The 15854-nt window shown below is 42.2% G+C and overlaps 1 protein-coding gene across 1 annotated transcript; it reads left to right on the top strand.

Annotated features, from left to right (window-relative positions):
- The first annotated feature begins 1332 nt into the window (after nt 1-1332).
- Nucleotides 1333-14989, top strand: LOC121529294 (NACHT, LRR and PYD domains-containing protein 3-like). Its single transcript, XM_041817098.1, has 13 exons — nt 1333-1416; nt 2757-2830; nt 3178-3466; nt 3617-3688; nt 5135-5203; nt 5955-7803; nt 7907-8074; nt 8466-8639; nt 8890-9048; nt 11961-12134; nt 12211-12384; nt 12471-12517; nt 14027-14989. The coding sequence occupies exons 3-13, from the start codon at nt 3187-3189 to the stop codon at nt 14578-14580; spliced, it is 3720 nt and encodes a 1239-aa protein (XP_041673032.1). The 5' UTR covers nt 1333-1416; nt 2757-2830; nt 3178-3186; the 3' UTR covers nt 14581-14989.
- Nucleotides 14990-15854: the final 865 nt, after the last annotated feature.

The raw sequence follows: 15854 nt of genomic DNA, 5'->3' as shown, positions 1-15854 counted from the left end.
TGTCAGGGGCATAGCTAGGGATTTTGGGCCCCCCTTAACTGGCGACAACAAATGTTGAGTCTTTTTTTTTTTTTTTTTTTTTTTTACAAATATCTGCATTTTAATGTATTTTTGAAACATAATTTCCCCATTTGTGAGCAACATTTTTACTATGGGTAAATTCAATTTACTTGTTATTTCACAGAACTGTACTATTCCATTTGGACATGTTTATGGGAGGAGCAGTGTTGTATTTTACTTTATTTTATGTGGATTTCAGTCTGTTGACTGATTCATTCAGTCCAGTGTTCCTCAACCAAAGAGCCACATTGTTGAAAAATTTATTTGCAAGAGCCACAATCTAATTAGTGAAAAGTGGCAATTAAGACAGGTTAAAGGTAGCAAAAACGGTCAAACACTGGGAGAAAAAGAGGCATAAAAGGGCAAAAATGGGTGGGAAGTGACCAAAAATGAGTTAACGGTGGCAAAAATGGTCCCAATGGCAAAAAACATGGAAAAGAACAAGTGAAAAGTGACTAAACTGGGCAAAAATCAGAAAATAGGTGGCAAAAATGGTCAACAAGTGGCATTTAACTGCAAAAGGCAGCTTAAATAGGCAAAAGTGGCAAAAAAGGCACACAGGGGCAAGAAAGGGCAGAAAGCAGGATAAAAGTGGCAACAATGGGCTAAAAGGGGCAAACACTGGGAGAAAATGGCAAGAAAGGGCAGAAAGTGGCAAAAATGGGTGGGTAGTGACAAAAAAATGAGTTAATGGTGGCAAAAATGGTCCCAAAGTTGCAAAAACATGGCAAAAAAAATTAGTGAAAGTGACTTAAATGGGTAAAAGCAGAGCTGCAAAATGGGCAAAAAGGGGCATTTAATTGCAAAAGGCAGCTGTAATAGGCGAGAAGTGGCACAAAGAGGCACAAAGGGGCAAGAAAAAGAGTCAAAAATGGGCGGAGCAGCAAACACTGGGAGAAAAAATGGCAAGAAAGTCCCCGTATCCCCGTATAATATAAACCCCAATATTGTGCATATGTGGGTCTTTTTTAATGGATTTCTTGAAGTCCAATTCAAAACGACCAAGGGCCAGAGTTGGGCCACAGGCCATAGTTTGGACACCCCTTATATATTTACTGATACTCAGAGTAATAGGAAAATATTCCTAACATTAGTAGACATTCATTAAACGCTGTTAGAGTTTGGTCCATCTTGCAGTATCAGACTGGGGTTCTGTCCTTCCTGCACCATAAACACAGGGAGACTGAGACATCCTTCACAGTCCAGCAGATAGACACAGCAGGGTAACACTGGTTAACCACAGGTGGATGCGCATGTGCGCGCGCACACCTTCCGCATTCAGACGCAGCAGAGAGAGGAGATGAGAGCTGTGGGGGCTAGCAGAGACAGAGTAGACTGATGGGATGCAGACCCAAGGTGAGCCCTAATAATATCGCTGTTATCTCTATTAGAGTGAGATTTCTTCAGGCTTTAGAGCAGAACTGAGTCAGAGTTTACTGTTGGAAACAAAGGAGAACTTTGGGGAGTACTTCCTCGAATCACGACGGAACTTTAAAGTTTTTCTCAACCTTACGTGGATCATGCTGACTGGAATAAACATCCCAGACATAAAAGCCTGCATATCCGCGCCTCTAATGTAGAATCAGTCAGATATCAGTAAAGACAGAAGCAAAACGAAATGTTATAAAGACGGAAGTAATGTGGTAATAGTGGACTCGCCCTCCAAGTTCCCCATTAATTGTGACCAAAGCTGGTAAAAACTCCTGCAAGTCGTCCGAGGTCATTTTTGAGTTTTTTACACATTATGAAAGCGTAGAATCCAAGCTTTCTAATGGTGTATCACACACCTTAACCTGATCATATTTTACAAAGATATGCTCATATGAACGTTAACTTGTAGTTCCTGTTTGCTCTGAGAAAAACGGGCTCAACGTTTCAGGACTTCTCCTACCCTCAGGCAGGCCGGGAGATGGGCGTGAACAATAGAGCACATTTACATAAAGTCCACCCAAACCAAGCTCCTGAACCAGACTGGCTCATCAAAATATTCCCACAGGAAATCCGCCTTCATCAAACTTTCACTGGAGTGATCCTGAAGTTGTCCGAAGTCTGTTGATAATTCTTGCAGCTTCTTCATCGTCTCTTCTTCTTTCCTTCGCTGCAGGGTTCATCTTGAGGCTTGTTGATAAAGGTGATAACTAGAAACAGCTGTATACGTGCCGGGGGGGGTGGCGCTTGAGCCATGCGGTGTTTGTTATTGTCCATCTCAGTGGACGAAACTGGGAACAATGGCAGACCGAGCGGCCAATTATCACCCAGCAGTTTTGCTTTCCCCTCCCCTCAATATCCTTGCAGCAACTGCGAGAATAGGGCATTTTAAAACACAAAATCAACGCTTTTAAATATCACATTTGTGTTACTTTTTCATCGAATGAGTAGTTTAAATGTCGGACTTGCATAAAATGAGAAAAAACAAAAAATGATCATTTTGTAGAAAACGACTTTGTATCAATTTTCTCAACCACCGGAATGCCGACTTGCAGGACCTTTATCTGGCTTGGTCACATATTTCCCTCTTAATGTTTATGTTAACTTTTGAGTTTGTTTTAAGATTTTTGCAGATCAGGAAGTTCAGGTTCATTAATTTTTTGCTTTTACAGTTTTATTTCTATATTAAAATGTTACTTTAAAGGTTTTCATATAGGGCTGCACGATTCTGGCCCAGAAGATAATCACCATTACTTTCATTCATTCAGATTGATAGCCAGGGCTGGACCAGGACTAAATCCTGACTAGGTCTTTCTGGCTGATCTGCCCCTAACAAATAAAGGTAAGAGCTCATAATTACTCCACGTCTAAAACAATGTAATCAGTACCTTATATTTAAACTTACTATGACATGCATTTTAATAGGGCTGTGTATTAAAAAATAAATCCCATGATTTCTGCTGTTAATTGGATGACAGTCAGTATTTTGCATGTAAAACTGTCTACAGGAGGGGTGCATTAGGGGGGCAAGAGTGCACCCATGGACAACTATATTGGAGAACTGGGACACCCTACAGTGTGGCACCCCTTCACGTGAACATGGAAATAAGGGGTGCAAGGGCAGGGCTTTGGTGCACTCCTCTGCTTTCAGGTTATTGCACTGATTTTCAAACTCCCCTTTGTGTTCAGGGAGCGGCGATGGCCTCACATGTGGGGCTCCTCTTTGAGGTCCTGCAGGATTTGGGGAACGAGGAGCTCAAGCAGTTCCAGTGGTTCCTGAGGCAGCCCGGCATCGTTGACGGCTTCCCGGGGATCCCAAAGAGCGAGCTGGAGGAAGCGGACAGACAGGATACGGTGGATCTGATGGTGCAGACGTGTGGGCTCCCTGCAGCTCTGTCTGTCACAGTGGAGGTCCTGAAGAAGATCAGCAGGAACGATTTAGTGGAGACTTTATCCAAAAGTGCTTCTAAAACCAACAGTGAGTCTTTAAAGGTGGTAAAATTATCTTGAAGGAATTTTTAAGTCCTCTGATTCAGGTTAAAGGTCACAAATTGGATCAAAATAAGAGAGTCTCATCAGAAGACCCTGTCTCTATTTCTCTCGCCTTATATCACTTCCTCTCTCTCAGATGTTGCTGCTGACGTAGCGGGAACCCCAGAAATCACAGGAGCGTCTGTGACATCTGCTGCCCAGGCTGAAGGTAAAGCTGTTTCACAGTTTTTCAGTGGTGGGACGTCTTCGTGCTGTTGCCTCACAGCAAGAAGGGTCCTGGTTTGCAGAGTTTGCATGTTCTCCCTGTGTATCTCTAGATACCTCCCACCACCAAAGACATGTTCGTTAGGTTAATTGGTGACTCTAAATTGGCTGTAGGTGTGAGCGTGCCTGGTTGTTTCTCGCTGTGAGTCAGCCCTGTGATTGAATGGTGACCAGTCCAGGGTGTATCCCTGCCTCTCGCCCAATGACAGCTGGGCTCCAGCCCCTGGACCCTGAACAGGATAAGCAGTGCAGAAAATAGATGGAAAAGTGATCCAACCCGATCAAAAATTTTTAAGCGAAACTAAAAATATTATATGAAACCAATTAGATGACTTTTTAAAGTTGATCCAATGTAAATAACATCAGTGCACTCATTCCTGCAAGCCTTCTGTGTCTACACACAGCCCTGCAGTCTTATGCCCTTATATGGTCATAAAAGGAGTGTTTTCCTTTTTTGTTTAGAAGAAATATACATAAACTTTCAGCTTACTAGCACCTTAAAAACAGAGGAGAGAACTGTTACGAGATCCAGGATAAAATACTGAGTTTTGAAAGTTACAAGAACTGTTTTAATCCTGTCTGATTCAATCTGCAGCTCCTTACTCACTCATATATGCTGTAGTGTTAGGGTTGGGGTTTCCTGTGACTCACAGGCTGCGAGAACTCTGAGCACATTATATCTTTATTGCTCTAACCAACCCACCTTGAATGTGTGTAAATGTGCCTGCTGTATTTTAGGAAAGAAGAGAGAGAAGCACCTACGGGGGCCCTGTGTGGTCCGAGGGAAAAACCCTCCCCAAAATGTGCCCTCAATAATCCCTCAGGAAAAAGAAATAATTTAAATCCTTGAAAGTGTGTACGTTTACTCCAACAAATTTAGTGACAAAGTCCCACCAGAGTCTAAGATATTTTATTTTTTTTGCAGCTCAGTCAAAAATGTATCAAATCACTCCAAAAGCCAGACTGATAATCAAATTGTCAGATTTAACAGATTACATGTAAAAGTAAATTCATCACCAAAAAAAAAAAAAAAAACATGGATTACGTGAGCATTTTTGAATGATTCCATTGATGAAAAATGATGTAAAAATCAAATTAGAAGCAAAAACAAGCACATTGGTTCAACATGGACATATAGCTACCAAAAATTCAAAATGTTCAAAAAAGCCCTGAGTTGAAACCACAAAAGATAGCTTTTGGTTAATTTAGTTCTCCATCTCGGACCATAGAAACTGTTTATTCTGATCGGCAAAATACCATCATGGGTCTCCCTGACTTTTAATAGCCATTGGGTAGTACTTGTTAGCTTCAGTTCATACTCTCTTTTGTAGAGGGGTTTCCTTTCCCCTCACAAGTAGTAACAACATTTAACTGGTTTGTTCACCAACAGGAGTTATCACCCATCGCCCACAGAAGTTCTCAAGACTGAAGAACATGTGTATGTCAATCAAGCTTAGAGGTAAGAGTCTGCAAGAGACCCGATGGGCAACCAGGGGGCCCTTTTTTATACGTGGTTCTGCTGACGTATCATCATGGAAAGTTCTGCCCTTTGAGTTGAACTTTAAACACAGTTTTGAGGATAGCAGAAACTGAGAGTTCACCAAGTTCTTGGAAATCAAGGGTCCACCAAGTTCACAGAAAGTTAGAGTTCAAAACTTTACCAGGTCAGCAATGGAGAGTTCAAAAGTTCACCCAAAAAGTCCCTGGTGGTGTTGTCCTTCACTGTCTTTCAAAGATGGCGATGCAACACCTGCAGAAGAAGCTGCACTGTGCCTTCACTCTTCTTATGTCAGCAAGGTTTTGGTTCTGCAGGTGCAACAGCAACCATGGTCTGTTTATAGATGTGTGCACATACAAAACTAGAGAATCTTAATTACTGCATAAGAAATAAAATAAAACATTTGTCTTGTTAAACTCGACTTTAGTTAAATATTCCAAAGTTTAAAAGAACAACTGATAATTAAACTGGGATTAAGACTAATTGTTTTTTCTATGAAAATAATTTAATAACACTAGAAAGTTGATTGTCTCAACAGGACAATTCACCAGTTTAAGAACATGACATGAATCCCACAGAGGTTTCTCTTTGAAACTTTCATAAGAACAAATTTGAGAAAAATCTTCAGGAGATATGGGTGAATGAGGCTCACTGTGTTTAGTAGAGATGTGCAACTCTGTGCTAGAAAAGAATTTAAATTTGTTCCTCACAGATTTGTTGGTGCAAAGACCAAAACCTCCAAGACACATCACATGGTACCAGCAGAAGCTGCAGTCAAACCTCCACAACAAGTTTATGTGCACTCCAGAGGGGACGTCAAAGCAGAAGGATAAGAAACTTCTGGATGAGATCTACACAGAGCTCTACATCATCGACGGGAACGATGTGGATGTTAACAGGCAGCATGAGGTCAGACACATTGAGATGACGTCGAGAAAACTGGAAGAAACCAAGAGACCCATTCTGCACAACGACATCTTCAAACACCCCTCAGGAGAAAGCACACCTGTAAGAACCGTCCTGACCAATGGGATCGCAGGAATCGGGAAAACGTTCCTTGTTTATAAGTTCATCCTGGACTGGGCTGAAAGACGAGCCAATCAAGACGTTCACCTCATCTTCCCCTTCACCTTCCGCCAGCTGAATTTGCTGAGCGGGAGACGGTTTCGTTTAGCACAGCTCATTCACGGCTGTATCCGGGAAAGTCGAGATATCACAGAAGAGGCTCTGGACTACATCTTCACAAACCTTCAGGCGTCAGGAAACACCAACTACGACAAAAGTAAATTCAAACTTCTCTTCGTGCTCGATGGACTTGACGAAAGTCGCCTTGAGCTTGACTTCAGGGAGAAGGAAGAACATTCGGTCAATGAGCCGCTGTTGGTCAGTGAACTTCTCGCAAACCTCATCAAGGGGAGACTCCTCCCATCGGCTCGTCTCTGGGTAACCACACGACCTGCAGCAGCCAATCAGATCCCTCTGGACTGTGTCGACATCATGACAGAGGTGAGAGGGTTCACTGATCCACAGAAAGAGGAGTACTTCAGGAAAAGATTCAGCAACGAGGAGCAGGCAGCAAGAATCCTGTCCCACATCAGGATGTCCCGGAGTCTCCATATCATGTGCCACATTCCTGTTTTCTGCTGGATCACTGCTTCAGTTCTGAAGCAGATATTTGAAAAAGATGAGAGAAAAGAAATCCCTCAGACTCTGACGGAGATGTACACCAAGTTCCTGGTGTTTCAGATCAAGCAGACGGAACAGAAGTACGAGAAGAAAAATTTCAGTGTCATCCAGTCCCTTGCAAAGCTCGCTTTCCATGAGTTAGAGCGAGGAAACCTGATCTTCTACGAGACGGACTTGAGAGACAGTGGCATTCGTCTCAGTGAAGCGTCGGTGTACTCTGGTGTGTTCACCCAGATCTTTAAAGAAGAAGACGGGCTGAATGAAGATAAGATGTTCTGCTTTGTGCATCTGAGCATCCATGAGTATTTAGCAGCTTTATCTGTGATCCTTTCAGTCATTAATGATGAGAGGGACGTGGTGGCTAAAGCACAAAAACCTTTCCAAAAACTGCAGCAGTTCTTCAAGAAGCCATCTGTCACTGAGGTCTGTATGAAAGCTGTGGATAAGGCCTTGCAGAGTCCCAGCGGACACCTGGACCTGTTCCTACGCTTCCTCCTGGGCCTTTCATTGAAGTCGAATCAGGATCTCTTACACGGCCTGTTGAAAGAAAAAGAAAGCCGAGCAGACTGCCAGAAGGTTCTAGTGACGTACATCAAGAAGAAGATCAGGGAGAACCCTTCGCCAGAAAGATGCATCAACCTTTTCCACTGTCTGAGTGAGCTGAAGGACAGCTCGCTGGTCGAGGAGGTCCGGCATTACCTGAGAACAGGCAGCCTCTCCGCTGCACGCCTCTCTCCAGCTCAGTGGTCAGCCCTGGTCTTTGTGCTGCTGTCATCTGATGAAGATCTGGATGTGTTTGACCTCAAGAAATACTCCAGGTCAGAGGAGGTTCTTCTGAGAATGCTGCCGCTGGTCAAAGCCTCGACAACTGCTCGGTAAGAACTTTTTAACTTTAGCAACAACAGTGCCAAGCTGCACTGACCATACTTTGATTTAACCTACACTCTTCTTATCCCTCTCTGTGTGATTTTTGAACAGACTGGACCAGTGTCAGCTCTCTTTAAAGTCTTGTGTAGCTCTGGCTTCAGTTCTCAGCTCCTCCAGTGTGAAGAGTCTCGACCTCAGTTTCAACAAACTGGAGGATTCTGGTGTTCTTTCCCTTTCTGAAGGACTGGAGCCTCCACACTGGAAACTGGAAACTTTAAAGTGAGTACTCCTTAAGATTGCTTATAAACAGTATTCACCTTCTTGGATGTTTTACTCTTTTATTGGTATTATAAGTCAATAATGGTCAATACGATTTTGCTTTTTGACAAAAATTAAAAAAAAAAAAAAAAGCCACAAAAAATCCTCTGTATTGTCCCAATCAGGCTCCAACATCCGGACTCTAAAATTTTACTCTATTCTTTTTTGCTAAACTTGAGCTGAAATTCTGATTCAGAAGCTCAGAGTAGCTTAAACCCCAGGTTAGCAAATCCAGACGAACACGCTCAGCTCAGATGGGACGTCCATCACAGCTGCATTAGATATCAAAGCTAAAAAAGAAACTTGACATGTGGGATCATAAGAAATGCTTCTGATATATTGTTACATGCAGGTTGTCTGGCTGTGGGTTAAAGGAATGGAGCGGTGCTGCCTTTGCCTCTGTCCTCAGCATCAAAACGTCCTCTGTGAAATACCAGGACCAGAGTAACGGCTTGAGAAGAACGAAAGTATTACCGACCCAGAAGTTTTCAAAGCGCAGACTGAGAGAGGAAGACAACCAGCAACTGTACAGTACACCTTATTTCATCATTGCATCATTCACTGGCTTTTTATAGTCTACAGTGTTTAAAAGATAGGGAAATTATCAAACAGCATGATATCAATTTCTTATTTAAAATTAAGATTTAAAAAGCTTAACTGATTCTGGAAATGTGAGCGTCTAGGAAACAGATAAATGTGAATGATTATGAATGAATATTATAGAAACATGCATAAACATCTTTGTTCTGACTAGAATAAATGTTTTCTTTTCGTAGGCGGAGGTTTTCTTGGATAACGGAGGGAAGGTTTCGCAATGTGGGAGAATACTGTAGTCTGACGGACCTGGACTTGAGTCTCAACAACCTGAATGATTATGGACTGCAGCTGCTCTGTGATGGACTGAAGAGTCCACATTGTAGACTGGAAAGTCTCAGGTCTGCTCATTTCATTTAAAGATACAGGGATTTGTTTCTAATGCTGTTAGGTAACACTTTTACCATTCTCCTCATTTATTTGACAGAACGTTCTCAGTTTTCTGTTGGTGAATGTGCCTCGTCTGGAGAAGTCTCTGTGATAACTATATTTTATATTTAACCTGAATGATAGCCACTCTTTATCATATTTTTATTTATGCTTTAGTACAGTGTAGTCTTTTTAAAAATAGAGAAGTAAACCCTTTTTCTTCAAACAGAATTACCTTTTCTTAGGCTAATGTTTACAGTTTGGATGACTTTAACCACTTGGAAAGAAATGTCAGACTTTATAGCTAAGCTACAAACACCAGGATGCCATGAATAAAGTAGAAGGAACTGAAATTACTTCAAGGCAAAATCAAGAAAAAAAAGCTGAAAACCGACCAAAAAAGGTTAAAAATAGCAACAGTTTGTTACCGAGGCAAGGATATGCAAAAGGGGCAAGACTTGGCTGGAAAAAAAGTTGTGGAAGTGCTAACAGAGTGGCAAAAGTGGGTTTAAAGAGAGTAAATGGGATAATAGCATCAGAGATGGGCTAACAGGGCAAAGAAAAGGTTCCCTTGCAAAGCAGAAGGATTTACTAGACTCCATGTTTGGAAATATGTCCATGCAGTAGATATATGAAACACTGTCTGGTGTGTCAGGTTCAAAAAGGGCAAAATGGGCAGAAAAAATGGTGAAAAGCGGATAAAAAGTCCAACAGTTGGTTAAAAATGGGCAACAAGGAGTTAAAGGGGCTAAAGTATGCAAAAAGGCCGAGATTAGCAGGAAAACAGATGTGAAAGTGCTAACAGTGGCAAAAATTGGTTTAATGAACAAAAGAAGAGATTACAGCAGCAGAAATTGGCTAACAAAGGCAAAAAAGGGCAAAATGGGCAGGAAAAATGGTGAAAAGCACAGGTGGTGATAGTATTCCGGCACCGTGCCGGATTTCCGGCGTGGCGGCATTTGACTGCTGTGAAAAAAAACAAACACTTTTGTGAGCTTGTTTATGCGGGACAGTCTAGCGTCAAGTTCCGAGTCAATAAAGATAACTGACACTGTCCATCAACCACGCTAGGCCTACTAGCCAATCAGAAGTACAGCGGGGGTCACACTAGGCCTACTAGCCAATCAGAAGTACAGCGGGGGTCACACTAGGCTTACTAGCCAATCAGAAGTAGAGCGGGGGTCACACTAGGCTTACTAGCCAATCAGAAGTACAGCGGGGGTCACACTAGGCTTACTAGCCAATCAGAAGTAGAGCGGGGGTCACACTAGGCTTACTAGCCAATCAGAAGTACAGCGGGGGTCACACTAGGCTTACTAGCCAATCAGAAGTACAGCGGGGGTCACACTAGGCTTACTAGCCAATCAGAAGTAGAGCGGGGGTCACACTAGGCTTACTAGCCAATCAGAAGTACAGCGGAGGCGGGTCTTGCTGAAGACAAAGCTGATGTTGATTTCCTGCTCTGCCGTTCAGTGAATCTACCGCTGATGAATCCCTACCGGTGTTGCCTACTTAGCGACTTATATTACTTATTATATATAATATTATATATTTAGAGAGTTTCCAGACCCCTCTAGCGACTCCTTTTCAAAAAAGAGACTAGCAACAAATCTAGTGTCTTTTTCTGGTGTTACTGGAGACTTTTGGAGACTCTGACGTAAAAGCACACATCGTTGTTGCTCTGCGGATGCTGCCGTGCGACCCCTCCCTGTCCAGCAGCACTCACAGGCAGCCCAATCCTCGCGCAGCGTCCCCCTCAGCTGCAGTTGGAGCAGGAGATGCTCACGCCTCCATGTCAAGACTGCAAATAAACCGGGCTGTGAAGGCCCTGTGACTGTTTTATCTATGGTCTCTTTTTGGTCAATTTAAAATTGTTAATGAAGACTTTATATATAAATATATATATATAAACAAATTATAAGTGGTATGGTCAAAAATGTTAATGTTATTTCTACAGTCATTTTTGCCTGGCCCAAGCCCAGATAAAGGAGGATGGTTGGAATTGTGACGTTATAAAAACAAGAATCAACAGAAGCACGTTCATTTGTAGTTCTACACATATTAAAGTTCCTTTAACCCATTTTTTTCTCTCTCCCATGACGTTTTTTCCTCTCTCCTGCAGCGTCCATTACAATTAAATGCATACTGCAGATTATGCAAATTAGGCAGTTACGCTATTTAGCGACCCTTAACTTTTACTGTATTGCAGTCAGATGCAGTACTTTTGTCGCTATTGGCCTTCCTATGTATACATCCCCCACCTGGGAAAAAGTTCAGGCTCAGGATTTTTTTTCACTATCAGCCATGAAAGCAGTTAAAAAGTGGCAAAAAATTGGTTAAAAGTGGCAACAAGGGGTAACAGAAGTTAAATATGCGAAAGATCGCAAAATGGGTTATACTTTGTCAATAATGTGACAAAAATGGGATTTTAAAGTAGTAAAAAGACTTCATAAACAATCTTTGATGTCACTGTTTGGAGATGACAGTCAGTTGTACATGTCTATTAAGTCTCTGAAGTAGGGATGTACAGAATTATTGGTTTAACATCAGTATCTGTGGGTATCTGACAAACATGAATGTGGAACGGTGTTATACAGAAAATATGAACTACCATTCATTAGCTGGACACAAACCTGGGGGCTGAAGAATTTCTCCAGCTAAACTCTGAAGTACGATACAGAAGGTCTTTTCTCCACTCATGAACATGTTCCTGAGGAGCTGTATTGGTGTTTTTATGCTCTGCTGTTCAACCTGCCTTTCATTACTTAGCTGTCTATGGGTCATTTGATCCGTCCCTCCTTTGTGACAGTTCTCTACCCACTTCTCTGACATGGCATGAAAAAGTCCCTCCTATTGTTCCTAAATTGCCCGTTTTCTCTTTCAGGCTCAGTCTGTGTAACCTGACTCACAGAGGCTGTAAATATCTGGCCTCTGTTCTCAGCTCCAAGCCCTCCAGTCTGAAAAAGCTGGACCTGAGTAACAACGCGCTTTGGAGTCCAGGAGTGCAGCTGCTTTGTGACGGACTGGAAAGCCCAAACTGTGCACTGGAAACACTGGGGTCAGTAACTTTCCACTAAATCTTCTTTTCTGTGTGAAAGTGTTGATGTGCATGGAGGCTGATGCTCTCTCTACAGGCTGTCAGGATGTCTGATCACAGAGGAGGGCTTTGCTGCTTTAGCCTCGGCTCTGAGCAGCAACCCATCCCACCTGAGAGAGCTGGACCTGAGCTACAATCATCCCGGAGAGGTGGGGATGAAGCTGCTCTCTGCGGGACTGGACAATCCAGCATGGAAACTGGAAATCCTCAGGTATGGTGGATGAGTTTACAGTTTAAATCTCAAGGCCAGGGGTGTGAGGGCAGGAGTAATCACCATGTCACATCTCTTCCCTGCAGAATTGATCACAGTGGAGAGACTAAGTTCTTGCCAGGACCTCAGCAATGTGAGTCACCCTCTCTTTGACCCGTTGTTATTTTGATCAGATCACTGTTCTTCATTTTAAATATATATTTATGTATCCTAACAGTATCTGAGGGTCAGTTATTCTGCTGCTTTGTTCATTAGCTGAAAAACTCTTAATCCATCAGATACGTGATTCTCTGCCCTGTAAATGGAGTGTTCTTCATGTAGTACTGATAATTATGGGATGTCTTCCTCCTGATTGGATAGGCTTTGTAGACACAATGTGTGCCATGTCATCTTTTAAAGTTTATAAAACATCCCATCCTTAATAAGCTTAAGAACAATGGTTTCATCCTTTTTAGATTCTAAAACTCTCCTTGCCTTTAAACACAATGTCATTGTTAAAAGCCTTAAAACATTCCATCCATGCATTTAAAGATGAAGTCATCATTTAAATTTTATCAGACATTCCATACTTGCCTTTAAAGATGATGTCATCCATAAAAGTTTTTCAGACATTCCACCCTTTTCTTAAACAATGATAACATCCATAAAAGTTTATCAAACATTCCATCCTTGCCTTTAAAGATGATGTCATCCAAAATAGGCAGGCGTATAATATTCCATCCTTGCCTTCTGCATGCTGAGAGAGGCACAGAGATTGATGTGTGGGCTGTTGTTAGAGTCAGAGGAAGGACAGTGAGTTCTTATATCAGGTCGTCACTGTTGATGGTTTAGTGGCAACAAAAAACCCTAAAACCTTCTTTGCCACTTCTTGCAGGACATGAAGTTTTCTGACTCGTGCGTTCCATGTATGATCCGCAAAAAGAAAAAAGGCAGGCGTAAAATAAAGCAATCTGCCTCTTTATTCCAGAAAATCATAACGTTGGTTATTGAGTTAGTTTATTGTCCTTTCTGGGAAATTCATTTTCACTGATTCTGTACATGCAGGTATGAAAACGCCTTACAAGAGGGAACAATCACAATCACAAGACAAAAAAACATAGCATTAACCTTCCATGATGATTACAAATAAATGAGGACAACCGTGTCATTCACACTTCGTTGGTTTAGTGCTGTGATGGCGGAGGGTATGAGACTGTTTTTAAGCCGTGCTCTGTTGTATCTGGCGGTCAGAAATACTGTTGCTCCCTGTCCTGCTTAGTTGAAAGTCCCTCCCCTCAGAACATGTGCTTTGCAGGTGTCCTCACCTAACTTTACCACATTTGGCTGCACTTCATGGCAGAGGGTCAGTTGCGGTAGCAGGGCAAACTAATTGAGCACAGATATCCTGATTAGATGCAAATACTACAATAAACCAATATTAGAAAAATATTACATGTAAGACTATCTAACAATCCTAATATAAAGGCAAAATAAATAAATTACTATTTAGATTAGACAAAATATGCAAAACTATATCTAAATTACTTCATGGCTTTAACAGATGGATCGTTAAAGAGTTTGGATGTTTGGACCAAAGAGACGTCACCTCTTGTCTAATTATCCAAAACACGCCGTTAATGCAAACATCTCTATCTTCCTCCAGACGCCTGTGAGCTCAAACTTGACCCAAACACTGTAAACGACAGATTCATCTTGTCTGAAGGTGACCGACAGGTGACGAATGTGATACAGGAGCAGATGTATCCAGATCACCCAGACCGGTTTGAGTTCGGGAACCAGGTCCTGTGTACCACTGGTCTGACTGGGCGTTGTTACTGGGAGGTGGAATGGGAAGGAGAAGTTTCTGTGGGGGTCTCGTACAGAGGGATCGGCAGGAAAGGACAACAGAACGACTCCCTGTTAGGATTGAATGATCAGTCCTGGTGCTTCGACTGCAACCAGAACACCGTCTGGCACAACGGTGAGGGTACTCTGTGGTCTACAGCGCCGGCCTCCAGATTCCTCAGAGTCGGGGTGTTCCTGGACTGGCCTGCAGGGACTCTGTCCTTCTTTGATATCTCCTTTAACTCTGTGACACACCTCCACACCTTCCTCTGCACCTTCACTGAGCCTGTTTACCCCGCTCTCAGGGTTTTTGGTAAAAACTCGTCTGCATTATTGTGCCAGGGCCATGCTGTACCCGACATACACTTTTAAGTAGGATAAACCGTTGGCCCTCAGCACTGACACTAAAACCTAGGGATGGTCATGGACATTATACGAAGATGCCACACTGACTTACTGGGTCATACGTCAGCGCCATATTGGTAGTGACAGGTCAGCAATGCAAGTAGAGGAGGAATATTTGAGTTCAGCATAAAAAGCACAAAGGATGAATTTGAAATGATTTTAATGAACCATTCTATACTCAATGATTTATATTCATGTAAGTACTCAGCTACTGAGAAAGGAAGAGGTCCTAATCAGAAACACTTTCACAAATCATCGTTTGTCAACACAGTTGGCCGTGCCATCCACAAATGATGGTTAAAGCCGGATCATGGAGAGAAGAAGCCATATGTGAACAGGATCCAGAAACAACGCCGTCTTCTCTGGACCAAAGCTCATTTAACATGGACTGAGGAAACATGGAAAACTGTTCTGTGGTCAGAGGAAACATGGAAAATTGTTCTGTGGTCAGAGGAAACCACAGACGCCATGTCCTGTGGACTAAAGAGGATAGGGAGCATCCAGTTTGTTCTCTTGGCTCAGCTCTAAAGTTTGAGTTCAATTTATCTAACAGGACAGTGTGCAGTGTCATTAATTGTTTACAAAAATAAAAAGATGGCTGCACCAGATTTAGGGTAATGCTAATTACCATCAGTAGTCCTCACATTAAAGACAGACATGTACAGAGTGCTATTTAGCAGATAAGCAGAGTAAAGTATGTAAGATACAGGTGCCACGTATGATGACAAATAGGAGGCATTCGCTGTGAAATCCATACTAAAGTGAATAAAACATACAACAATCCTCAATCACCAAAATACGGTTAATAAATACACAATAAGTCCATTAATGCAGTGTTGTATTCATTACCTCGTTTAAAGTGCTCTACACTCATGTTACATAATTGTAGGAGGTTCACATCACAAGTCCAGTTATCTGTTATATGATACCCATACGGATAACCTCTGAAAACTAGAGGCACCCTTAACCTCAGTGCAGACAGCACTGACTGCCAAGTACTTAGGTAAAGACAGAAAGATTCGGACTTTACGCTTTAATAACTCAGTAGAGGATCATCACATTTACAAAACTTACACCTCTTTTCAATCACCGTACAGTGGACTGTGAGCTACAACACCATTTTTATCAAAACTAAACGTCTTTGACAGATTGAATTGTTCTCTATGCGCGACCGGCAGTGGATCGCAGGCGAAGGGACCGTCTACAATTAACCATACAGGAATGAGAAATATTTAATAAGT

The sequence above is a fragment of the Cheilinus undulatus genome, linkage group 21 (assembly GCF_018320785.1).
Source record: "Cheilinus undulatus linkage group 21, ASM1832078v1, whole genome shotgun sequence".
In the NCBI taxonomy this organism is placed as follows: Eukaryota; Metazoa; Chordata; class Actinopteri; order Labriformes; family Labridae; genus Cheilinus; species Cheilinus undulatus.
Note: the sequence above shows the minus strand (reverse complement) of the source record. Positions and strands in the feature narration are given on the sequence as shown.

What these genes read in the sequence shown, in the direction of transcription:
- LOC121529294 (XM_041817098.1), top strand. Translation starts at nt 3,187, where the DNA reads ATGGCCTCACATGTGGGGCTCCTCTTTGAGGTCCTGCAGGATTTGGGG. An exon ending in AAAGCCTCGACAACTGCTCG is followed by an intron (nt 7,804 to 7,906) that starts GTAAGAACTTTT and finishes ATTTTTGAACAG; the next exon opens with ACTGGACCAGTGTCAGCTCT. An exon ending in GAGGAAGACAACCAGCAACT is followed by an intron (nt 8,640 to 8,889) that starts GTACAGTACACC and finishes TTCTTTTCGTAG; the next exon opens with GCGGAGGTTTTCTTGGATAA.